This window comes from Piliocolobus tephrosceles, chromosome 6 (genome assembly GCF_002776525.5).
Source record: "Piliocolobus tephrosceles isolate RC106 chromosome 6, ASM277652v3, whole genome shotgun sequence".
NCBI classification, from domain to species: Eukaryota; Metazoa; Chordata; class Mammalia; order Primates; family Cercopithecidae; genus Piliocolobus; species Piliocolobus tephrosceles.
The window spans coordinates 111,656-137,746 of NC_045439.1; the positions used below are offsets into that span (position 1 = coordinate 111,656).

A 26,091-nucleotide genomic window follows, 5' to 3' on the forward strand; every position below is an offset into this window, starting at 1 on the left:
CCCAGTGGGGTCTCACTATGTTGCTCAGGCTGGTCTCTAGCTCCTGGGCTCCAGCAATCCTCCCACATTGGCCTCCCAAAGTGCTGGGATTACAGGCGTGAGCCACTGTGCCTGGTCAAAATAGTTTTCTCACATAGAACTCTCTGACCTTCCTGGAACTTTTTCTGTATATGGTATGAGGCTGAGATGGAGTTTTACTGTTTTCTGGGTGGACAGCTTGTTGCTGCTGCATCCCCGTTCAGGAAGCACTCTGTTCTTTCCCCGCTGGCGCCCGACCACGCACCAGGTGTGTGGGTCTCTTCTGGGCTTCCCCATGCCCCTCCACGTGGCTGTGTTATCTTTTCTGTAGAGTCTGGTGCACATAGAGCTGTCTTCCCTGAACTCCCATGGCCCTAGGAATCCTACCACCTGGCTGGTGAGGATTTATTCTTGTTTTCATTGCCTCAGTGAAACGCAGTCCAGATGTGTTGCTGCTGCCAGATGGAACCGCCCAGAGCCCCCTCCTTCTCTTGCTGCAGGGCCTTGGATTCCCACCGCTGCCGCTCACCGCTCACCGCTCACCACAAATCAAGTGCCTTCCCTGAGCTGCTCTCCCAGTGCTGGCTGTGATGACCCAGCCACGCCTGGATTTCCCTGTTTCCTGAGCCGCCCCCACCTGCTGCACCTCCCACCTCTCCCATGCCTCCTCACTGTTCTTACCGACTCTGTTGGAAAGCAGTCTCCCGGGCAGAGCTGTGGGGGGAGGGCATCATCCTGGCCCCCCAGCTCTTCCCACAGAGCCTGGCACTTGGTAGAGATTTGGATGACATCTAGTGATGAAAGCAACCCCCATGCACTTTCTCCTGAAACCAGCAAAGGTCTCCCCTTTATGCTACTGGGGGGCTTGGCACCTGCATTCTAGGGCTTGGTAAGGGTTGTTTATTCTCCCCCCATGCAGACTTAGTCCTGCGCGATTAGTTGCATCATAATCCCTCTAGCTTTTGTTGCATTTGCTTCAGAGTCCAGCCACTAATTAATAGTCAGAGGCAGGAGGGTGCGGGGTCCCTCGGAGATGGAGGCTGGGAGCTGGATGATTGGAACAGTGACCACAGAGCTGCGTGTTAGAATCACCCGCAGGGCGTTTAAAATGCAAACTGATGCCCAGGTCCCTCCCCTAGAGAGTCCAATTCAGTTAGTCTCAGGGGAAGAGATCAGATTTTAAAAGCTCCCCAAGGAGCCAAGAGGGTGTACCTTTCAGCCTGATCCTGGGAGCCACAAGCTGAATATGGTGTGACCGCTGTCCCGTGAGATGTCGCTCCCAGGCAGGACTAGCTGACATCTGCACACAGCCTGGATCTATCACTGATTCCCAGCTTTAGCAGTGAAGTTGGGGTTGGTGGGGGAGTGTGATGGGCATTAACAGTGCCGACACCTTCACTATCTGCTGCACACACAGGTCAATTTCCAATGCATGCAGGCCTTGAAGGCACAGGGAAGGAATTCTTTTCCCCTTGTCCCCATATTTGAAGCAATTACACAATTTTCATTTGGCTTGTCAGGCTTCCCAAGCAGCGGATGGAGAAATGAGTTTGAGTTTTGGTTTGAGAACACTGGTGGTTCCCAGGCAGATCCAAAGTAGGGCACATTCTAGATGAACTGAGCTGGAGCGGGGCTTTCCATTCAGCTGCTCCCTCCAGATTTCAGCGTCTTGGGAAGCCTCATGGCTTTTCCTGGAATTAAATGCTGGGTGCCCAGTGGCCCCTGAAGCTGGGGAGAGGCAGGCAGCCGCTGTGTGGGAGTCCCCAGCCCAGAGTAGAGTGGCCCAAGAGGGGGACAGATGGCACTGAGAGGACAGGCGTGCGCTCACTGGGGAAGGCTGACCGGCCAGCACGAGGAGATTTCATTCTCATTAGGGCAGCCATTTGTTTTCCTCTTCTCTAGCTACTTTTCTTCCCCTGTAGGTACTGGGAAGTGTATCCTTGGCATGTTTGATTTCTAATCCGGCTGTGGGAGTGTGAGGTGGAGGGTGTGGAGCTCCAGTCGTGGCAGCTCCGTTTTTGCATGCATCCACGAGGTGGGACTTTAGGTTCCCATGATCCCACATCTCCGGGCATGGAGGTGGATCTCAGGAGAAGCTGGTGCCAGCCTGCAGGCCACGTGTGACCTGGCAAGACTCAGAGGCTGTGGGGTCTTTGGCTCAGGCTGAAAACCTCACTAACATCAAGTCTTTTCACATCTGGAGCTGGGCGCTTTTCTGGTGCCCTTGGAGGAGAGGTCCCGGAGGAGAGATGGGTCAAGTATAATGGAGTTCAGAGTGATGCTCCCTGGAGCCTGGGCCCCGAAAGTTGCCTTGCGTCACGAAGGGAATTTCTGCTCTGGGAGAGGAGGGGAGTCAGGCTGTTTCCCAAGCCCCATCCCCTGCCTCAGTGGGTTGTCTGGAAGAGCCCTGGTTGTGGGAACACACACACACACACACACACACACACACACACACACACACACACCCTTCAAATTTTAGCCCTGTTTTTATGAGTTCTGTGACTGGGTGGTTATGGTGCCCCTTGGAACCTCGATCTCTTTGCTGGGGGAGTGAGTAAAAGTTGCTGTGCCTCCTTGCCAGGCAAAGCTTAGAATGAGCATTCCTGATAACCATGGTGATGACGTCTTGAGAGGCCCAGGGTCAGTGCGCCAGAACCCCAGGGTTGGTGTGGAAGCTGCGAGTGAGATGGAGAGAGCCTTGGCTGTAGACAGACCCAGGTTCAAATCCCAGCCCTACAAGGTTCCCACTGGGTGACCTTGGCCTTGCCTGACATCTCTGAGTCTCAGGCACCTTGTCAATAACACAGTGGTAGCAGTGACAGGATGTCCCTCATCAGCCTGGTGTGATGGGCTGTGCTCAGTGTGTGCTGGCGTATGGTGAGCACTCCGCAAAATGTGTCTGTGCGAATGGGAAAGATGCTTCTCTTCTCTATGCCCCAAGTGGATGGGAGAACTCATTCCCATGCCCAGGGCACTGGAAGGCATCGCTGAGCTTGCAGCCAGCTGCCTTGGCCTGCAACACCCCGCATGCCCATTTGTGGGCTGTGGGCACTGAGGCCTGCCTGGCTCCATGCAGCCACCACCAAAAGCTGTCCTCACAGGAACCCGATGCCCCCCTCAGCCCTCTTGCCTTCATCCATAAATAATGCCCGTTTCACATTCAGCCTGCCCCTCCGAGAGCTGTGATGCCTTCCAGGAGCTGGTGTCAGCTGGGATTGGCATGGCCATTGACGCTAAGGGGCACAGCACAGGTGTACCTGGACGTGTTGTGGCTCCACCTCCCTGCCTTTGTTCAGGGTGTGCCCTCAGCTCTTATGTGCCTTTTGTCTCCCCATCCTCACAATCTGTCTGTCAGAGTCCGGCTTGCTCTTCAGTGCTCAGCTCGAGTGTCACCTCTTTCAGGAAGGAGGCCCCGATTTCTCCTGATCAGCACACTCCTGTTCTCTGCCCCTCTCTCCTGGGCTGCGCCTCCTTACTCCACTCTTTGCCTTGCAGTAGATGTGGTTATTCTTGCAGCTCCTTCATTAGGCCAAGGGTCCCTCACAGGAAGGGATGTGCCTTTGACCAATAAGGTACTGCCCCCACCCCCGCCCCCGCCCTCCACTGCTCCTGTGGGTGGCTGGCTTTGTGACCTGGGGCAGACTCATCTACTCTGAGCATTCCTTTTTTTCCTTTGTAAGACGGGGTTCTGCCTGGCAGGGTCCTGCGGAGACTGGGGGAGCAGAGTTGGCTCTTCTGGAACTGGGGTAGGTAAGCAGCTTTCTGTGCCACACCGGGAACCTTCGTTGTTCCAGAGGCTCCTGCCCGAACCAAGACTGTTCAGCCGATGCTTTCTCTCCCCCTGTTATGGGGAACTCACCGCCCCACTGGTAGCCTGGACTGTGATGAAATTGATAACTCTCCTTTTGGGTCTCAGATTAGAGGATTCTCTGCTCTACAAGAATTTCAGTCCTTTGGTGACCCTTTGGAATGCTGGGATCCAGGGAGTAGGCAGGCCTGGAGTTGCGCTATCTCCCAAGTCCCTCGAGAAGATGAGGCCATCCCCAGGCGCTGCTGGCTAAGCTCACAGGGCTCTTTGGTGAACCCATACAAGCAGAGCGCCCCAGGCCTTGCTGGGGGAAACCTGGAGGTGCTCATTCATCGGAGGTGTAGGGCAGCCAGGAACATGCAGCTGCGGGACCTGCTGGGCCTGACATGCGGGCAGTGGCTACCTCGGGATGAAGCAGCGGCCAAGGGCTAGTGCCTGCTGGCTAGGACGGGGCGCTGCAGGATGTGTGGCCAGTGTGGCCCTTCTGTTGCCTCCAGCCCAGGATGGGTGGTGCTGAGCCAGAGGGTGGGGAGGACGGCCTGGGAAGAGGAGGCCGGCTGCTTCCCGGAGCCTGCAGGCCACCACTCCCTGGGTCTCTGGCTGCCACTTTGCCTCCTTGACCCTCAGTTTCTTCATCTGTACACTGGAGGCCTGGTCACGTGCCTCACCATGAGGAATGTTGAGGATTAATATGTGTAAGGCACACGATTGCTGTTCGATAGATGAATGCGGTTATGGACGGGTTTTTCTGGAATCCGTGTCTCTGTGTCCCTGGTGCTTGGAGCTCCCCACAGCTGGTGGTACCAAGAGCACTGGCTTAAGAGCCTGGAGCGCGGTTCTCCCCGGCCCTGCCCTGCCTGTGTTACTTGGTGCACCTTTGCACCTTGTTTCTGCACTTTGTGGGAGGTATGTGTTGGTTTAATGAGGCCCTTCCGCCCCAGAGAGCCAACAGCCCTGAGGCTGCAGCTGACCCCTCTTGAAGTGGAAGGAGAGGGGTTATTAATCAGCCAACCTGCTGCGCTGAACAGTAGTATCAGCTGTCTTGCACAGGGCTCGTGGAGTTGCTGGGCATGAGCCCTGATGGAGGCCCGCGGCTTGGAATGGCCAGGTCTCCTGCTAATGACCTGCCACAAGCCTGCCTGGCCCCAGACCTTGCAGAAATTGACCAGGGCTGGGAAGCCATGCTGTAGGGCCTTGCGCAGGGGGAGGGGCTGGGAGGCAGACCTGGGGAGGGTGTGCAGCAGCTGGAGAGCCAGCTCTGTGTATCACCAGGTGTCACCATGTGTCCCTGTGTGTCACTGCAGCTCCCTTGCTCCCAGCCTCCACCTTCTATGGAGAGAGGATAAACCATATTTTCTCCTGAGTAGTCGCAGACACTGTTGATGCCCAGCCCCGGTACCTAGGCACTAACTGCTTCTGAGCCCATGGCTGTATTGCCTGCTGGCACCTGTAGCTCTGCCAGGGAGCCCTTCCTCTCCACTCTCCTCTTGGGCAGTGCTGGGACATTAATACTTCCGGTGAGCCATTGGACAGGTGGGGTGACTGAGCCCTAGAGCTCACCAGCAGGGTGGACACCCCTTCCACTGACTTCTTCCCTTCCCTGCCTCCCTTCTCTACCCCTCTACCTGGGCTTCCTGGGGTTGCCTCCCACATAACCCACGTGAAGCTGATTCCTCCTCTCTGAGTCTGCACCCACCCTGAGATATAAGATCATGGGGAGGCGTGCGTAAGACAGGAGCATCAGGCACCGCAGAGTCAGATGCAAGGAGCGTGTGCCCAGAGCCCCGGATGCTTTGCCCCCTGTAGCCTCAGCAGCTCCTTGTCTGGGGTTCCCCAGCTTGGGGTATGGGGTGCTGTGTCACATGCATGGCTGAGCACTCCTGAGGAGCTCATCACAGCTACTCTTGCTGGTGGGAGCTGGTGGGGCAGAGCCAGGGAGGTAGCTGAGAACAGGTCCCTCCAGGGATGAGTTCCTATTAGGGCTGCAGACATTTTTCTGGGGGCTGACTGTGCCAAGTGCTGAGCTAGGGAAGGAAGGTCACAGAGGTGATGGGACGTGGCTTCTGGCCCCCCGGTTCTTACTCTCTGGACACAGCGATGTCTGGAGGGGAGGTGGAGGTGACATCATCTTGCCAGAGTGTAAACCAGGCCAGGAGGGGCAATACCACGCCGCCCCTGCCTCACAGCTTTCCAGAAGGCCAGTGAGCCCTGGTCCTAGTGGCAGGACCCAGCGCAGAGTGCCTGGGATGGAGCCAGCGCAGCGCCAGTGGTGAGGGCTTGGCAGACCTGCAGGCTGTGTGACTCCCGCCTACCGTGCTGCACAGCTCCCCCCCACCTCCTCCTCATGGGATCCAGGAAGAGGGCGGGGTGAGGAGGGCTCAGGTCTGGCTCCTGGACACAAGAACATTGTAGAGAGACACCCTCCTCCCCGGTTGGCAGCTGGATAGAGAATCCCCCAGAATTGGTCTGATGGCCCCCAGAGGGGTTAGGGGAGCACCCAAGGAGACCCCTTGGCCAGGCCAGCCCAGGGTCACCTCCCTCATTTTGCCCTCAGGCAGCCAAGCTGGGAAATGATGTCCCCTCCCCTGTGGCTCCAGCACTCATTACTGTAAACCCTGGGATTAATTTAATTACATGCTCATCTCCAAGAGGCTGGGGCTTGGCACGCAGTGGGATCACGAGTTTTGAGGCTGCCGGGAAGGATAGTCGTCCCCGGGAGCCGGCCCTTCCCGGGGTCTTTTGCTCTCCAGCTCCCACCTGGGAGTGCCCAGATCACTCTTGTTCTTCCTGTCTGAAGAGTGCCTACTCCTGACCCAAGGGTGACTGATGCCTGGCTCACTGGCTCCTGGCAGCCTGGAGAGCTCTTCCAGGGAGCTGAGTGTGGGGAGAGGGTCAGGCTGGTGGGTTTAAAATGTCAGTTGCTTCAGTGGGTGGCCATGCATGTAATGTGAAGGTGCAAGAGTTTAATCTGTTCTCCCTTTTGTATTTTTTTTTTTTTTTAAGACAGAGTCTCGCTCTGTCGCCCATCTGGAGTGCAGTGGTGCAATCGGCTCACTGCAACCTCTGCTTCCTGGGTTCAAGCAATTCTCCTGCTTCAACCTCCGAGTAGCTGACATTACAGGTGCCCACCACCATTCTCAGATAATTTTTATATTTTTAGTAGAGACGGGGTTTCACCATGTTGGCCAGGCTGGTTTTGAACTCCTGACCCCAGGTGATCTGCCCACCTCGGCCTCCCAAAGTGCTAGGATCACAGGCATGAGCCACCGCACCTGGCCGTTCTTTTCTTTTCTTTTCTTTTCTTTTTTGAGACGGAGTCTCGCTCTGTCGCCTGGACTGGAGTGCAGTGGCCGGATCTCAGCTCACTGCAAGCTCCGCCTCCTGGGTTTACACCATTCTCCTGCCTCAGCCTCCCAAGTAGCTGGGACTACAGGCGCCCGCCACCTCGCCCGGCTAGTTTTTTGTATTTTTTAGTAGAGACGCGCCAGGATGGTCTCAATCTCCTGACCTCGTGATCCGCCCGTCTCGGCCTCCCAAAGTGCTGGGATTACAGGCTTGAGCCACCGCGCCCGGCCCTGGCCATTCTTTTCTTCTGAAAGAAGGATTTCAGAACTAGATTAGAAGTCAATTATTTGAAAATTAACAAGAGACGATGTGAATAAATAAAAACCCACTGGTTCCTTCAACTGAGCAGCCACACAGTCAGGATTTCTGTGGACTTCCTTCCTGAACTCACGTCAATGCGTGGATATTTTTAAACGTCGCAGCCGTTGTGCGTGTCATTTTGTGTCCAGTTCTTTCCACTGGCATTTTAAGTGTTTTTCCGTATTGTTTCGGAGAGAGACTCTTTCTAAACATCGTTGTAATGATGACAGGGTAGAACCCTCAGCTGTTTTGGACAGATAGTTATTTCCAGTTTTGACCACTCTAACAGTCTGCTTTCTTCATCATTAGAATTAATTTTTTGTTTTGAGATGGAGTCTCGCTCTGTCGCCCAGGCTGGAGTGCAGTGGCGCGATCTCAGCTCACTGCAGCCTCTGCCTCCCGGGTTCAAGTGATTCTCCTGCCTCAGCCTCCTGAGTAGCTGGGATTACAGGCGCCTGCCGTCACGCCCAGCTAATTTTATATTTTTATTAGAGTTGGGGGTTTCACTATGTTGGTCAAGCTGGTCTTGAACTCCTGACCTCAGGTGATCCACCTGCCTCGGCCTCCCAAGTACTGGGATTACAGGCATGAGCCACCACACCCAGCCTGGAATTAATTCTTTAGGATAGATTCCATTGGAATTACTGGATGGTCTAAAATATGTTTTCAGACTGTTATATTGTTATTTTGAAATGTAAAATAAAAACCCAACAAAGCCCGGCGGTCTGCAGTGTATATTGTTCTGCATAGCTGCCTGGGGTTTTTAGGGAAACCTGAACAGATGGGTTTGTCAGGGGCAGCCCCTTGGTCTGGGGTCATGGGTGTGTGGCCACCTGTCTGTGCCTACAGGTGGCCCGGTGTGGGGCACGGTGGCCTGTGGGCCCTGAGGTGAGGTGCTGGCTATGGGCAGGCAGGGCGTTGCTGGTGACCTGTGGGATGGCCTGTCTGCGTCCCTTCTCCTGATGCCACCTGCCAGCCTGATCACTGTCTTTAACCCTTCCTGGGAGGTGGGTGTGAAACCCCAGTTGTATCTGAGGGGGCGGACTGCTCAGACCGGAGCAGGGGCACCCAGCGAGGGTGCTGAGGCTGACAGGGCAGCTGCGGACTCGGATTTCAGCCCACCCCTCCTCCGATTGTGGGCTTACCGAGAGGGAAGTGCTGGGAGCTAGCTCCTTGCTCACCCTGTGGGAACCAGCAGTGGGAGGCGGGCGGCTGAAAGTGCACCCACCTCCTGAATGGTTCTGTGGCAGTGAAGGGCAGAGGACAAGTTAGTGCCCGTCTTGGGCTGTTGGTCACACACAGTGGCTGGGTCCTCCCTCTGGCTCAGGGCTGCCCCCGGGAGCACTGTCCCATGGGGGTGCTGTGGTGAGCAGGGGCCCTGTGGCTGTGCCGAGGATTGCACTGCAGAGAGCCTTCGGGAGAGTGGTGTGACTGGGAATGGCGTCTTCTTTCTGAGTCTCTGCCAGCTTCTTTCCAAGGCTGAGGCTGTCAGCTCTGCCTAAGGCGGCCAGAAACACTGGGTCCCAAAGACTGACCTGTGGGGTGGGCCTGGGTGGTGGGGAGAGGGGCTGGAAGGCTCACCTGCTGGTGGTGGGAACACTTTGTTCCTCGTGGCCTCTGCACCTGGAAAATGAGGATGGTGGCTGCTTGTCCTTTGCAAGGCACCAGATGCAGGGGGCACCACGTGTCCCACATGGGACAGCAGGCTCCCCCCACCCGACTGCACCCAGAAGGAGACCACACGTGGGTCTGTAGTCTTTGGAGCGTTCTTGTCCTAGCTCTGTCAGAGTGAGGGAGCTGGAAGGGTCTCTGCAGTTTCCTTGGTCACTGCTTGCCGGGACTGTGTTCCAGGGAGCCCTCCTGTTAGTGGGCTATAGGACATGAAGGTCTGGGGAGCCTAGGCTGTACCCCATCTTTCCGTGCTCAGAGGGACCCAGCACAGCCTGAATGCTGAGGCCTCTTGCCATCACACCTCTTTGCTTGGGGTGGGCATGGGAACTGCTTGTTAGGGTTGACAGAGTGATGAGTAAACTGAGGCCAGGGAAGGAGGGATCAGGGCTGGTGAGGTGTGAGGCCCTGAGGTCATCCTGAGGGCAGGGGTGGCCTGCCTGGCAGGGCGGGGAGGCTGGTTCTGGATGGGGAGCCGCCCGTCTCTCCTCTCTAGAAGGCCCCACATTCCTGGGAGGTGACTGGGCTGCAGGAGGAGGGGAGGCTGTTTTGCACTCTTCCCCAGCAGTGAGTGTGTCTGGGCGGGGCTCCAGTACCCGCTCCTGCCTGTGGCTGGGCCAGTGGCTCTGCTGGGCCCTGGGCCTGGTCCAGGGCTGAGTAGGGGGCTCCCAGGCGTCCTGTTATTGGCGTGCTGGGGGTGGACAGATGCTTCATTGGTCCTGTGGTTGGCATGGTGGTCCTGGCTTGTCCCCAGCAGCACCCAAGCCCTGGCAGCCCCAGGCATGTTAACAGCCTGTGGATTCCATCCCCAGCCCTGAGGTGGTGATGGGGACTAGACAGCTGGCTGTGTGTGGTCAAAGGGGCTGATGTCTCTGCTTCTGCAATCGAGGTTCAGCGGCACGAACCTGGGAAGACCCTGCGTCCTGCTGTCGGGTGGGCCTGTGGGTGGACAGCCGTCGGGGTGGATGGCGTCGGGGCTGGCATCTATCTGGGCCAGGTGATCTCCGGGGAGAGGTGTTAATAGCCCATCCCTTACCAGGTGGCTTTGTGGCCCACAGGGGTGCTTGGGACAGCCTTGCCGCTCCCTTGCCTCCTTCCAAACCTGCTGTCGCTGGGTGGTCCCCTGGCCGGTGTTCTGTGTCTGTCCCGTTCCTGCCTCTCCTCCCTTCCCCCAGCCCTCTGCCCTGAGGGTTTGCTCTGGGCATCCTGGGGGCTGAGCTGACTCCCAGCCTGGGGGGAGGCAGGACCAGGGGTGTGGGATGGTTGGGTGTGGGGGTGGGGATGGGATATTTTTGTGTTTTCCTGATGTGACTGGAAAGCAGGGTCAGTGGTGAGGGTGGGTGAATTTCACCCTGCACCGGGGGTCTGCACAGATTGGGCTCCCTTGGCCTGAGGTCAGAAACTGGGGACACGTGACTGGGGGGTTCCACAGGGTTCCTGACTGTCGTATGGGGAAGGTGGCTGCTCACCTGCAGCATATGCTGCAGGCACGCATCTCCTGTGAGAAGTTCCTGGGTGATCAGGTGAAGGATCCCAGATGCTGACTTGGCAAGTTCAGGAGGCTGTTTCCGCACTGTGTGGGGGGGGTGCTCCCCGGACCGCGACCCTGGGGTGGGCTGTGACCTGGCTGTGTTTATGAGAGCTCCGTTTGAGCCTGCAGCATCTTGGAAGCTGAAGGAATTGCTCCAGCGCAGGCTGGCGAGGCCACCCGCCCCTCACCTTTCCACAGGTCCTGAAGGTCCTGACAACAGCTCAGAGGCCCACAGCGAGGATGGCGGGTGGGTCCTGCAAGGCTGGCCTCTGTGTGTCATGCCTTGGTGTCAGGTGCTCTATGGTGGGAAGGCTTTGGCCACAGGCCGTGCTGTTTCCGGAGGGCGGATGAGGGCAGGGGATGCTGGGGTCTCACCTGGCTGTAGGGTGGGACTCCTCAGACCCAAACCTTCCATGCCAGGCCTGGGGCCAGTTGACTTTTGTAATTTCATGCCTTGCTGTCAGGTGCCCTGTGGCGAAGGGCTTTGGCCACAGGCCGTGCTGGCTTCCCAGGGCTGGTGAGGGCAGGGGGGGCTGGGGTCTCACCTGTCTGTGGAGCAGGGCTCCCTAGACGCAAGCCTTCCATTGCAGGCCTCGTGGGGCCATTGTGGTTGCACTGGGGACGGAGTCTGCTGGAGGCTAATGTCCCCCTTCCTCTTGTGTCCTTCCAGATCCCTCATCCACCTACATCAGGCAACTGGAGAGCAAAGTGAGGCTGCTGGAGGGTGACAAGCTCCTCGCACAGGTAAGCCGGCTGTGGGTGGCGCTGCCTTGAGGACCGCGACCCAGCGCCCACCCCTCCAGTTCACCCAGGGCACCCTTCCCCTTGGGACCCATGCCCTCCCCCGACCTGCTCCCACTGCCACCCGTCACCTCCTGGAAAGTGGGGCCAGGGACCTAACCCTGGCTCCCACACCTCTAGGCTTCCCTCCGCCCAGCCCTCCATGCTGACTGCCCGGTATGTGAGCTCCTCGGGGCTGGCCCAGGGCCTGAGAGGGTGGACAACAGCCAGTTGGTGAAGACATGGGCTGCTTCCCTCCTCTGGCAGACGGGCAGATCCAGGCAGGAGATGCGGCAGACTCACATAGAAGCCTCCCTGCCTCTGCCATGCTGGACTTACTGGCCACTTCCTCCCTGAGCTGGGGTCCCCCTCCCTCCTGGGCCCGGCCTCACCCACAGACAGATGAGGCTGCTACCCTGTGCAGAGCTGGGCAGCAGGGGCACAGTGTGGGAGGGGTCGGCTGCAGGGGGTAGGTGGGGTTGGATAAGGGGCTGTGCGTCTTGAGTGTGGCTGGAGCTTGGAGGGGACGTGTGACTGCCAGGACAAGGGCTTTCCCTGCTGCAGGTGGGGCAGGCATGGGGGCTGCCAAGAGGAGGCTGTGGGCAGTCTCGATTGGGTGTTGGGGGCGAGCTGGCTTGGCGGCCCTTCAAGCTGCTCACTCCCCCAGCCTCCAAGCCCTCGTGCGCATCCCTGGCTTCATCCCAGTCTCCCTCTTCCTGCTCTTCCCACTGGGCCGTGAGCGGTCAGCCTGGGATACCCAAAGCGTTTCTCTGGGAACCAACCACAGGGATGGCTCAGCTGCCTGGCCCCGTTGCTAGGTGACCAGCCAGGCTTGGTGCCCAGTGCCCAGCTCAGGAATTCCATGGCACCCTCTCTGCCCACTGGGCAGCTGCTGGGAGGCTCACGGGCCCTGCAGGGAGCACAGCTCCCACTGAGGTCATCCCCTCGTCTCACCCCTGCGTGGGCCGTGGGGTAGGTTCCCAGGGCCTGGTGGGACTTCGCAGAGTACATGTTCCCTATTTGGCCTCTTGCGAACTCTCCTCCACCCGGCTCCCACCCGCCCGCCCCGCAACATACACGTGCAAGTGCATAGCCAAGCTCTGAATGGCAAGGCTGGCTTTTGTAATTTCATGCCTTGCTGTCAGGTGCCCTGTGGCGAAGGGCTTTGGCCACAGGCCGTGCTGGCTTCCCAGGGCCGGTGAGGGCAGGAGGGGCTGGGGTCTCACCTGTCTGTGGAGCAGGGCTCCCTAGACGCAAGCCTTCCATTGCAGGCCTGGTGGGGCCATTGTGGTTGCTAAGGGAGCTGCAGGCAGAAGTGACACCAGGAGAAGGTCGTGGCTCAGGGACCTCTGCTTTGGAGAAAGTCCCCATGCAGTGTGTAGGAGAGGGAGTCCTGCCTCGGGGCGGTGGCAGGGGGCTACTGCTCTGCAGAGTGAGGGCCAGGACCATGCTCTGGTGGCTGAAGCTCGGGCCCCGGGTCAGTGACCTGACGCGTCTGCCCTGATCTGGAGTTTCTTTGTCTCATTGTTCCTGTGGAGAAGTGGGTTGGAAGCTCCAGCTCTGAATTTGGGATGCTGTTCGTAGTGTTCTTTCTTTCTTTTTTGTTTGTTTTTTTTTTGTTTTTTTGAGACAGAATTTCGCTCTTGTTGCTCAGGCTGGAGTACAATGGTGTGATCTCAGCTCACCGCAACCTCTGTGTTCCAGGTTCAAGCGATTCTCCTGCCTCAGCCTCCCGAGTAGCTGGGGTTACAGGCATGCGCCACCACGCCCAGCTAATTTTGTATTTTTAGTAGAGATGGGGTTTCACTGTGTTGGTCAGGCTGGTCTCGAACTCCCGACCTCAGGTGATCCTCCCGCCTCAGCCTCCCAAAGTGCTGGGATTACAGGCGTGAACCACTGCGCCCGGCCCTGCAGTGTTATTTCTATAAGAAGTGTGTTCCGCAGTCCAATCAGAGAGCAGCTCATGGTCCTGTTTCCACAAGGACAGGAGTGTGCCTGACCCCTTGGCTCCTGCAGGCCACGGTGTCCCACTGGAAAAATACACCCCAGTTCCTGACCATGCACTTGCAGAAAACCTGCACCCAAGTGGGCTATGGAGGAGCAGCCCTTCTTCCTGCCTTCCTTCCTGGGGTGCTCCTGGTCTCACGGGGCCCTCCACCATAAGTTGTGTCCACCTGCCCTGCACCCACCTGTGCACAGGTGGAGGTGGATGGGAGCTTCAGCCTTGAGCCCCAAGGACGGAGTGGCTGGCGCTGCCCAGGGCTCTCTCCCTCCCCAGGCCTGCTGCCACCTGCTCCCTGGGGGTAGCAGCAGGGCTCTGTTCACATCCTCATCCGTGGGCCAGGCCTGTAGGGCACCAACATCAGATCCTGATGACTGGGGAGCTGCTGGCCCTTGCCTGGATGCAGGCTTGCTGGCTGCAGGCAGTTGGACTGGAATTTAGGGGCAGAAACCCGCTGTTGCCTGCTTGTTGTTACATACAACCAGGGTGCGGAACTCAGACATCATCAGTGCAAAAAGGGTTCAAAATGCTTCCTTTCCTTAGCAGAAATTTGCTTTCTCCCCAAATGATGCCCAGTCGAGCCATGCTGCTGGAGTGGTGGCTGAAGGAGCTTGTATCTCTGTGTGGTGTGGCAGGAGGGCACCCAGGGCCCATCCCTAGGTGCTTTCTCAGCATGGACTCTGCAGCAGGCAAAGGTCTTGCCCCGGGGCTCCCAGCAAGTAGTGTCAGGGCCATACCCAGCACCGTGAAAGAGGGCAGATGTATGCTACTGGGGCCTTGGCCCCTGGTGCTTGCATGGTCTCCTCACCCTGTGCCCGTGTTGCAGTGGAGGCCCCTGAACCTCATAGCTAAGGCTCCAGGAGCTGGTGGCATCCCCAGAGCCCATGGCATCAGCAGAACCAGAGGAGCCACGGCTGGGTGTGGTGGCTCACACCTGTAAAGCCAGCACTTTGGGAGGCTGAGGTGGGCAGATCGCTTGAGGTCAGAAATTTGAGACCAGCCTGGGCAACACAGTGAAACCCCGTCTCTACTAAAAATACAAAAATTAGCCTTGTATGGTGTCCCATGCCTGTAATCCCAGTTACTTGGGAGACTGAGGCAGGAGAATCGCTTGAACCGGGGAGGCGGAGGTTGCAGTGAGCCGAGATTGCGCCATTGCACTCCAGCCTGGGAAACAGTGAGACTCCACCTCAAAAAAGAAAAAAGGGCCGGGCGCGGTGGCTCAAGCCTGTAATCCTGGCACTTTGGGAGGCCGAGACAGGTGGATCACGAGGTCGGGAGATCGAGACCATCCTGGCTAACATGGTGAAACCCCGTCTCTACTAAAAAATACAAAAAACTAGCCGGGCGTGGTGGCGGGCGCCTGTAGTCCCAGCTACTCGGGAGGCTGAGGCAGGAGAATGGCATAAACCTGGGAGGTGGAGCTTGCAGTGAGCTGAGATCCGGCCACTGCACTCCAGCCGGGGCGACAGAGCGAGACACCATAAAAAAAAAAAAGAAAAAAAAAAAAAAAGAAAAACGGAAGAACTAGAGGAGCTGGGATCATGGGCAGGGTTCCTGCTGGCCATGGAGGAGGGCACTGCTGTTCTGAGCCATGCAGGAGAGAGAGACAGAGAGGCAGGGTGAGGGAGGGGCCCCTGGCTCTCCGCAGCAGTGGGTCCCAAGCCTGCCTTTGGATTCCTGGGGCAGCTTCAATGGCACCAGCTTTATGGGGATCCTTAGGCCACCTTCTCTCCCAGGCCTCTGCTTGACTGAGAAGTGGGCACTCATTCACTCAGTGTGTAACTGACTACCTACTATGTACGTGGCCCTGGGGTTGCAGGGCTGGCCAGGCAGAGGCCTGCCCTCAGGGAGCTGGCAGGCCAGTCTCACCCTTGTTCCTGCTTGACCACCACCTTGTCCAGCCTGCAGGACCCACATGCACAGAGAGGCCCCTGGAGGATAGGGGAGGTGAAGAGAGCTCGTGGCAGGGCCCTGCCCGCGAGGACAGTGGTGGCCCTGTTCTCACGGAGGCACCAGGAAGATAGGGTTTACTTAGTCTCTGTTCTCCTGGCCTCCTGTCTGCAGCCCTCCCTGACTACCCATAGGAGGCCTGGTGCTTGCCCTGAGCTCTCTCAGTCCCTGGGCTGTCCTCGTTTGCTGATAGGGTGTCATGACCTATCCTTGTGGATCCTGGCCCCCACCCCTGTGGGACTGTCATCTTCTCCAGGATAGGGCTGCAGGGCCTGAGTGGCCACATCTGTGTCTCCAGTGCTCAGCATGGCTGAACTGGGTGGATGTGCCTTGGGGATCCTGTGGCTGATCCCTGTCCAGTCTCCATGGCCAAGAGGGGAGGCTCTTCTTGCTCAGAATAAGGAAGGCCCACTTAACCAAGAGAGGGCTTCAGCAGGTAGTGAGGTTACCATCTTTGGAGATAATCAAGAGATGACTGGGTGACCATGTTTGGAAATCTTTTTTTTTGAGACGGAGTCTCGCTCCGTTGCCCAGGCTGGAGTGTAGTGGCGCAGTCTCGGCTCACCGCAAGCTCCGCCTGCCGGGTTCACGCCGTTCTCCTGGCTCAGCTTCCCGGTAGCTGGGACAACAGGTGCCCACCATCATGCCCGGATAATTTTTTGTATTTTTAGTAGAGACGGGGTTTCACCATGTTAGCCAGGATGGTCTCGATCTCCTGACCTCGCGATCCACCCGCCTCCACCTCCTAAAGTGCTGGGATTACAGGCGTGAGCCCCCGCGCCCGGCCGGGAACCTTGAAGAAAGATCGCAGCCTTGAATGAGATGCTGTCCTAAGCCTCACGGACTCTGGCTCGTGAGATTCTGTGATTCTGGCATTTAAATCTTGTCAGGGAAATCAAGTTGTACAGAAACCCCCACCTCTGTGCAAAGCAGGGACTCTTCCTGTTGGTGAAAAGCAGGGCAGAGGAATGCTCTTCTCTGGAATATCATAAGGTGACGTGGCTTTGGGGTTTGCGTGGGAGGGTAGGGAGCCTCCCCGGATTCCCACTCCCCACGGTCCCACCTCCCCCCACCCATGGCCTCTATTTAACTCCAAAATAGCTTTAATTAAAAATGTGCCAGCATGTTCACAGACTCAATTACTGTATTGCTGTTCGTATTTTCTTTCTCATGTTGGCTTTAAAATTTCATCAACACAGCTGCTTCCTGCACGATGATTCATCTCAAGACTCCGTGCGCGTTATTATTTTTCCTGTGGATTCTCTGTGCCCAGCCGGGCTGCGCTGGGGGCGGCTGTAATTGACGCTAGGGCCTCTCGTTAACTCCCCTGCTGGGCTGATAAATGAAGCCTCCGTTGTGCGCCAAAAAAAGCCAGCTTTATAAAAGAGCAAGGAGCTCTCCTAATATTCTCTCTCCCTAGACCAGAGGGCCAGCTTGGGGAGCGAGGCTGGGGTCTGGGCTCCCCAGCGCCCCCTCCTCCCGCCCTCTTTCCCCCGCACCGTGCCCACCTCTCCCCTGGCCTGCCACGTACCAAAGGGCTGCTGAAAGAGACCCAGAATTCACACCAGGCACAGATGGGGAAACTGAGGTCTGGATGAAGGTGGACTTCCTGACATGGATGTTGTATTTGTCTGGTAGGCCTGCCATAACAGAGTTGCACAGACTGGGGGACTTAAACCACAGAAATTTATTTCCTCACAGTCCTGGAGGTTGGGAGTCTGAGATCAAGGCATCAGCAGGGCTGGCTCCTTCTGAGGCCTCTGTCCTCGGCTTGTAGACAGGCTCTTCTCCCTGTAAACTCCAATAGCCCCCACCCCAGCGCTCACCTGCTGTGTGGCTTCAGGTGAAATCCTCTCTCCCCCAGAGCCTCAGTGTCCTCACCTGGGAGACAGGGGTGATGGTAATGCCCAGCACAGCGTGACGTGGCCCCTGGGAAGCACCCCAGGCGGTCCCAAGGGCCTGCGATCTTTCGAGGTCTGGCTGACCATGTGCCCTCTGCTGCCCCTTGGGCCTGGCCCGTCCCTGAGGGAACCATTGCTCTTTGTCCTTTGAGTTCTGAGCCCATCCAGGCGGGGGGCGAGGGGATCAATCTGCTACTGTCTCAACCCACGGCCAGCGCTTCAGTTCTGTGGCCCAAGGAGGATGGGCTGTCCAGAGCCCGGGTTCCGCCGGAGATGCTGGCCTCGCGGTGGTCCACGTGGGCTTCTCTGTTGGTCAGCGTGTCCGTGCCTTGGTAGCAGGCTCCGAGCCCTTCCCTGCTCTGCGTGTTTGGTGTCTTGGGTTGGCTGCCTTGCCCGTCACCTCTGTTATAGGCAGTGTAGTCTCTGGGTCTCTGGAGGACATTAAACGCTTCCTTAGTCGAACCTCAGAGTCAGTCCAGCCTGTACATTGCCCAGAGAGGAAACCCCCGTTTCCAGCCTTCCAGCCAATGAACAGATGGTCGGTCTCGCAACGTGGGCAGAATGCAGACGGGAAATTCCACCTCCGTGCCCTAGAAGCAGCAGTGTAAGGAGCGTCCACCGTGAGCCGGATGCTGGGGGAGAGTCACCAGGGCTGACAGGCCAAGTGCAGGATGCCAGTGCCAGAGGGCCTGGTTCAAGTCTCACTGGTGCCACCTGCCAGCAGAGTGGCACTGGACAGGTCACTTAACCTCTCTGCACCTCAGTTTCCCTGTCTGCACAATGGGGACACTAATGGTGTCTGACACATACATTGTTCAGAGAATGAAAAGGCGAACTGTGGAAAGGACTGGGAGTCAGGTGGTCAGTGGTAAGGGCGGCGGGTTAACCACCGTGATCTTTCCTGTCCATCGTGGGCCAGCCGTAGCCTCTGCCAGCCTCCGCCTGACGCCAGTTTATGTGCAGATAAACAGAGGCCCGGAAAGTTGAGGAGCTGCTCTGGCTTACTCAGCCAAGGTAGGATTTAGGTTTTGCAAGTCTGCACCCCTCAGCTGGGCGCAGTGGCTCACGCCTGTAATCCCAGCGCTTTGGGAGGCCAAGGCAGGCAGGTCACATGAGATCAGGAGTTTGAGACCAGCCTGGCAAACATGGTGAAACCTCGTCTCTACTAAAAAAATACAAAAATTAGCCGGTGTAGTGGCCGGCGCCTGTAATCCCAGCTATTTGGGAAGCTGAGGCAGGAGAATTACTTGAAACCTGGAGGCAGAGGTTGCAGTGAGCTGAGATTGCAGCACTGCACTCCGGCCTCGGTGACAGAATGAGACTCCATCTCAAACAAACAAAGAAAGAAACAAAAAAACTACACACCTCAAGGCCTCCCATAGGCCTGTCCCTCACTTACCTCACTAGAACAAGTAAGGGGCCTGCAGAGGGACCTGGGAAGGGAGGGATGGTCATCGTGGTGGACAAGACCTGGTCTGCGTGTTACCTCATCAGTCACAGGCCAAATGGCCCTGAATGGTGCATACACCTGAGTCTGAAAAATGGGATTTCGGGTGTGAAATGACATGGGGATCAGGGGAAGAGCAGTGCCAGCCACAGGTAAGTGACATCAGCCACACATGGCCGCACCCTTCATCTCTACCACCTGATCTGAGTGCAGATTGGGAAGATGTCTCTGGACCCCCAGCTGAAGTGGCAGCCCCTTTGTCTTTTTTTCCTTTTTTTCCTATCAGCTTTTATTGTAAGTTCTGGCGTACACGTGCGGGACATGGAGGTTTGCCACATAAGTAAACGTGTGCCATGGTGGTGTGCTGCACAGGTCAACCCATGGCCTAGGTATTAAGCCCAGCATGCATTAGCTATTCTTCCTGTGCTTTCCCTCCCCCTGCCCCCCTAACACGCCCCAGTGGGTGTTGTTTTCCCCTACAAATGAGTTCTCTCAAAATGAAAGCAGAAAAAGAAAGTAAATCCAGTTGGTGTGACTGTGTGGCTCCTGTGGGCGACCTTGCAGGCCATCTTCGCCTTGAGGCTAGAACAGGGGCCAGATAGCGCGTGCATCCCCCACCTGACCTCTCTGAGCTGCTGGGATCTTGGGGTGCCTCTAGGCTGGGGCACCCCATCCCAGAGCCTCTCAAACGGTTGCTTTTCCCTGGGAGGGTAGCAGGACACCCTGGTGTGAGTTTTGGGGTGGGCTCTGGGGGGTGGTGGGCGCTCCTAGGGACCCAGTGCCGGGCACATGGCAGGTACTCAGTGAGTCCTTGTGAATCTGGAGTTTCTGAAGACATGGAGCTCCTGGAGCTGCCTTGGCGAGCCCCAGCCCTGGCCTTCGGTGTGAGAAAACCACTACGGCTCAGCTGAGGTCCTGGTGGCTTTGGGCTGATAGGTGTCCAGGGAAGGCACTGGGCAGATGATGGGCATGGTTGGCATTTACTGGGTGACACTGTTCTCCTTCCTTCTAGCTGCCCCGCCCCTATGGCCGCCCGAGAAGCTGGCTTCAGGTAGAGCTGCCTGGTGGGAGGCGTGTTTGCAGTGGTGTTTGTGGGGGTTGGGAGGCTGCTTTGAGTGCTGTGCGCTGCTGTGTGCTCTGTCCCCCAGTCCCCAGCCCCCTCCCGTTCTTTCCTGGGAGCACTTCCTTCCCAGGCTGCGCTGGCCCTACCTTTGGAGTCTTCTTGGGATCTGCCCTCTCTTCGAGCTGGCATTACTGGCAAAACTTCCAGCTTTCAAAATAATAGCAAGAGAGTCATGCAGCGACTGCCTCCTGAGGGCTCTCCATGGTGCGAGCCCCTTGTCATGCACCTTGCCCAGGCGCCTGGGATCCTCCCGCCTCTGGAGGGCGGCAGGTCTGGTGCTAATCCCCGCTTTGAAGCAAGACACCTGCAGTGCATGGAGGGAGGAGAGGCTTGCAAGTCTACGTGAGTTACTGGAGACGAGGCCAGGGCCCACATGCCCACCCAGCTGTGGCTCCTGGTGGGAAGCTGCCTAGGTCCTTGAGGGAAGTCTTCAGGGCTGCTGAGCTGGGTGGGTGCTGGGCTGAGGGCTCTGTGTGGGTTGCACAGTTCTGAGGGCCAGCATGAGTCACTATGCCAGGTGCCCTGGGCTGCAGCCAGATCCCTGCTGGACAGGGCCTGGGACTGGGGAGCTGCTGGGTGAACTGAGCACCGGCCACTCTCCTGCCGGCTCTCAGGCCTCCACATGGTCTCATCTCTGCCCCCTTCCCCCCGTCCTGAGACTGCCCGCCCCAGTATACCAGCTCTGCGTTAATTACCCTCCGGGGGTCTTCTACCCCATGTCCAAGCCGACACTAAAAAGTGTCTGTAGACACTGCGAGTTGCCCTCTAGGGGCAGAGTCACCCCCATTTGAGAACCAGTGACCAACTGTGTGCCAGCCCTGGGCTTGGCCTGGGAGGTGAACCACACCTGTCCAGCCACGCAGACAGACGGTAAACTAACAATGTCATTACACAGTGCCAAGGTTGCACCCCCTTCCAGAGCAGCCCACAGGCATGACTGACTGACTTGTGGACACAAACCCGCTTGCCCTCGTGGGAACAACTCTGATGTGGTTCCCGTGGGGTCAGGTTGAGGCCTGTCTTCTGCGGAGGCTACTGCGCTGTGCTGCATAGCCCCGTCCCCTGCCCTTTTCTGCATCCTCCCCGCTTTCTCTGTGTTCTCCCTCTGAGGATCCGCCGAGATGGATGACAGCTGAATCTCGGTGGGCTTTAGTCTGGAGCAGGACAGTGGAGTCCAGGCTAGTCTGTGGCCCCAGCTGCCCCTGGAGCTGCTGGGGCCCCTGGTGGGAGAATGGTCTCCCCAAGTCATGCATTCGAGTCTCTGCTTCCAGGTGGGTCCCCCAGCCCAGCCAGCTGAGGGTGCACCATCTTCCAGCACTTCCTGGGTGGAGGTGTCAGCCTGACAGGCCGCTCAGGCCCTGGGTTTATTATTCAGCACCCAGACCATGGATGATGCGTCACTGACCGACCCTGGGAGCTCCCACAGTGCTTCCTCTTCCTGGAGGGAGGTTACCAGGTCTTGGGGATGGGGTGGTCACTGGGCTCTGGCCTTGCCCCCGGGTCTCACCTCTCTCCTCCGTAGCCCCTGGGATGGTGGCTCATCTGTGGGAGTGGGATTGGCGGGAAATGTGAACTGGAAGGAGCTCTCTCCAGCTTCCTGTCCTCCAACCTGGACTCCGTCCCAGCCTGGGGACTGCACAGTGACCACGGGGATCTGGAGACCATCTCAGCACAAGCTCAGGGCAGAGGCGTTGTTGGTGCCTGCAGGAGCTGCACGGGGCCTGGGCTTCTGTGGCGTTTGCCTGCCCAGGTTCCCATTACTCTGAGGGTGGACATAGGCCCCTCCCTGCAGACAGCACCTTCCAGCTCTTCAGCTGGGTAAAACTGGCCTCTTGTGACAGATCGCCTGGAGCCCCCGTAGGCCAGAAGCAGGAGGGCAGCTGACCCAGGAGAGTCTGGGCTGGGGAGACCTGTGTTGGGGTCCTCTCCCTGAGCCCCACAGTGTCTCCTAAGTCAGACACAGTCATTGGCATGACCTAAATTTGGGACGGGGAGGGGGCGTGGCTGCGTTGCTGTCCACTGTGGTCCTGGACCCTGGCCACACCTGGCTGTCTAGCCGAGCCGAGCTGTGCCACACGGTGCCAAGGGCCCATGCTTACCTGTCGGGCATCCTGGAGGGTGCTGAGGAAGGAGGAGCCTCGCAGGCGCCCACCCGTCCCTGCAGCGAGCGCTAAGACACCGGTCCAGAGTCGCACCGGGTGGCCCTCTAAGGGGACTCCTTCCCAGGGCATTCCGTATGAATCCGCCTGGGGCCCTGAGTCTGGTGGTCCAAGTGGTCACTAGGGCAGGCTGGCCAGGTCGGGACAGAGGGCACCCCCTCTTCAGCGCCTGCCTCTACCCCCACCCCCAGCCTTCACTCCCCTTTAGCTGTTGCCTCCCTGATGGGGCACAGAACTGTGCCTGGCACACCGGAGGTGCTCTGTTTGTGCCTCATAGACACATAAGCCATGCAGCAGAAGGCACATTTGAGGGCCCAAAAGCTCTTTGGGAGCAGGAAGCAGGGTGAGAGCAGCACCCCTGAGCACAGCCCAGAAAGGGGCTTCCTACCCGCAGCCACCCCACCCATCCTTCCCAAACAGGCAGCCTCAGGTGGGCAGGCTGGAGTGGGTGGGCTCTAGGTCTCATCCTCTTTCTGTTCAGCACCCCCTCTGACAATGCTCCCTAGGGGTGACCCTAGGGTGGCCCCACATAGGCCCCCTGCAGCTTTGCAGGCAGGAATTCCCGGGAAGTCAGGAAGGTGAAGGATGGAGTTCCCCCACAGCCCGCTGCCGGGGAGGAGGCTGGGCTGCATTGCAGAGGCCCAGAGAGGGCCGGGGAACAACTGGAGTTCACCCGGCGAGTCCCTACTGGGCTCCAAGTGGGGCAGGGTTGCAGTGAAGGCCCGGGATATAGGCTGGGGGTGTCCTGAACTGCAGTCCTCAGTGGGAAAGGGGCCCTGCCACCACCTGGGTCTCTTCCTCCCTAGTCCAGGACCCTCGTGCTGCCCTCTGGAAGCCCTAGAAGTGGGTGATGGGCATTGGGCCTGGCCAGAGTGGAAGGGGCCACCATGTTAAGGATTCGGGAAATCTTGTTTTGGCTCTGAGCTGGCAGCTCTGTGTGTAAGATCCCTTCTCCCTGGGTCCTGAGGGAGCCACCCGAGGGAAACTGGGCAGGCAGGTGTTTCTGGGGAGCGTAGTGGACCCCCCACCCCCCAGGAAGGGCCAGCACCTTCCTTAGCTGCGAGGTCTTCTCTGTGTGCAGACCAAGCCCAGCAGGTGATTTCAGCTCCTGTTTCCCCTCCTCGGTGAAATCCTAGGGAATCTCATTCTGCAAAGGGACTGACGACCTGTCTCATAGCAGGATTTTTAATTTGGATTTAAGTGCAATAATGGTTACTCATTTGATGCGTCATTAGTCACATTGCCCCTTAATGAGAGATTGTGCGTTTTTCCTGCCTGGCTTTGTGGCTTGCTAATAAAGTTCTATGGACATGCAAATGTTTATAGAGGCTCACCGAAGGCAAGGGTGGGAATTGCGTGCAGCTAATTAAAAACCTCCCTCAAGCTCATGCACACACCTCCTCCTAGGGAAATTATCTGGGGGAGGGGAGGGGACGGCAGCACAAACTGAGTTTTCAGTAACAGCACGTGGGAGCCCATTTGGTCGAGCGCCAGAGAGGATGGGGAGGAAGGGACGCCCGAGTCAAAACAAGCTGGGCAGGGCAGGGCCGGCTGGAGGGGAGGGTAGCGGCTCCAATGCCAGGTGTACCCTTCCTGGCTGTGTGGCCCAGTAGTCAGACTGTGTGTGCGCACGCGCACGCATTCAGAGTGTGTGCTGGCTTAGAATGCATTCTCCATTGGAGAAGATCTTGTAACTCTCTTACTGTTGTAGAGTCCTGGCCAAGAAAATCAGGTGGTTTGGAATTTTCCCCTTCAGTGGAGCTAGGGGTACATCTCTCAGGAGAGGTGACCCAGGGAGGCATGGGTGGCTCTGATAGGGTGGGGGGAGGGGTGTCACTCATGGTTGGGGGAGGGCGAGTAAGTGCTGGGCCTAGGGGTGGGGGCTGTAGCCTCTTCCTCTTTTTGGTGGGGGGGGGGGGGGTGGGGGGGGGCTTTCCTTGATCTGACCCCCAGCTGGGGACTGTGAGTGCCTCTGGTTAACCTGGGCAGGGTCAGCCAGGGTTAATGCCATAGTCGGGACACGGCAGTCCCATTTGATGGTTCAGGGCTGTACCCAAGGTCCCCGTGCTGAGACCTATTTGCGATGTTGACCAGGGTTATCTAAAGCCCACCACACTTTGGGGGCCCTGCAGGAAGGTTGGTTCCCACTTCTCTCTCTCCTTTATGCCCCTCCCCGACCTTCGGCCACACCCAGGTCCTCCCGAGGCCCAGGAAGCAGCCTCCAGCCTCCAGTGCCCGGCTGCCCTGGCTGACCAGCGTCTGGTGGGTGTGGGCTACTTAATGAGGGGAGTCACTGCCCGGATCCCTGCTTTCCGGTCCTGGTTCTGCGGGCCTCCGTGGGAGCGGGTAATAAACCCTCCACTCCCTCCCCTCCTCACCCGCCTCGCAGGACACAGCTGTTTGCTGGCCCTTGAGCCATGCTCTTGAGACCTCCCAGCCCCCGTGGGGGGCCTGGCCAGGGCTCTGAAGGGGCTGGGAGAACACAGAGCTGGGCCTCAGTGAGGCTGGGGCTTGTGAGAAGTGCGGAGCCAGGTCCAGCTTTTGAGGGAGGCAAGCAGGGTGTGTGGGGGATCTTTCACAGCCAGGCCGAGGGGCTGGTGCGTGGAACTGGGGCCCCAGACATGGCTGCGGCCTGTCCTGCCCTCTTTGCCCTCGCCCCAGCCCAGCCCCGCCCCAGCCTGGGCCTCCTCTGTCTCTTCTCCTCTGCAGTTTGTTTGGGTTGACTCAACAGCCTGCTGATTTATGGCACATTCCGCGGTGTCTTATCTGCCCAGCCGCTTTCTCTCAGTTCCTTTGAAGTAGAAAAGGGTGTTTGGGCCAGAAACACCCAAAACCCCTTAGTGATACAGAAAGAAAGGCCGTGCCTTCTGCTGGGCTGGGCCACGGGAGGGTCACTGTGGGACTGACCTTCACAAACTGAGACATTTATGGGACCCGTGGATTCATTCTGGCTCCTGGTCCCAGCCTCCAGCCCCAACTTCTGGGGGTTGGGGTGTTTGCTTCGCTCTTAAGCAAAGGGCCTAAGGCCAAGCCTCCCTGCCTCCCTCCCTCCTGTGCACAGGGCATCGGTTACAGCCCCTTCCACGAGTTCTCAGGGATTCAGAGGCAGCGTCCAGGACCTGCTTTAGGAGCTCCCTGTCCGTCGACGGCGGAGGCAGCCCGGGCAGAGCATCCCTAGAGTCCTGAACCCGTGGGAGGTGGGAGGCCTTGCCTGTGGGTGTGGCCCCGTGTGCTGCCAATGGCGGCTGTCCCAGGCCCTCTGAGCGGTGCCGTCTGTGCAGGGACCCAAGGGCAGGATGTTGGAGCGGAGGAGCCAGGGTGGGTCGCGGGGTGGGAGAGACGCTCCCTCCTCACTCTCGCTGGCTCTCCCTCATTCATTCATTCAGTTTATTCAGCCATCCAACAAACGTTTACGAAGCCCACATTGGAGAGTGGATCGCTGACGTCTGATTTGGGGAGAGTGAAGATCGATTGATCCTGGCTTGGGGGATGGATAAGGGGTGTGGAGGGGAGGGTGGAGGGGTCCACTGAGGCCGTGCCTTTGAGCAGACCCTGCGACTGTGAGGAGCCACGCCCCGGGCCCTCTGGAGCCTGGCCCTCCGTCTAACCCCTCTCTCTCTCCCCCCTGCAGCAGGCAGGCTCCGGAGAGTTCCGCGCGCTGCGGAAAGGCTTCTCGCCCTACCATTCAGAGTCGCAGCTTGCGTCCCTGCCGCCCTCCTACCAGGACTCCCTGCAGAACGTGAGTGTGTGCCCCAGGGAAGCCCACAGGTTCTGGATGAGGGGCTGAGGCTCAGGCGGGCCAGTGACCTGCCCCGGGGGCACAAGGATCTGGGTGTCCCAGTTCAGCCCCAGCCCTAGGCCCTGTGTCCCTGTGTCCCATCCAGTGTGGCAGTTAGAGGTGGAGCCCCAGGTGGGGTGACGCTGCTGGAGGTGCAGGGCAGTGTCCAGAGGCACATGTGCAGGGCTGCCCGTGCCCAGCCGCTGTCCCTCTGAGCAGCTCATTAGCCTGCGCCACTCCTTGGCCACAGTGGGGAGAGGGTACCCAGCCAGCCCTGG

The 26,091-nt window shown here is 58.3% G+C and overlaps 1 protein-coding gene across 1 annotated transcript in view; it reads left to right on the forward strand.

Annotated features, from left to right (window-relative positions):
* CCDC85C (coiled-coil domain containing 85C) overlaps positions 1–26,091 on the forward strand; it is a 93,643-nt gene that overhangs the window by 57,891 nt on the left and 9,661 nt on the right. Inside the window, 2 exon segments of the mRNA XM_023205604.2 lie at positions 11,341–11,414; positions 25,667–25,774. Coding sequence (XP_023061372.2) covers positions 11,341–11,414; positions 25,667–25,774 — 182 coding nt within the window.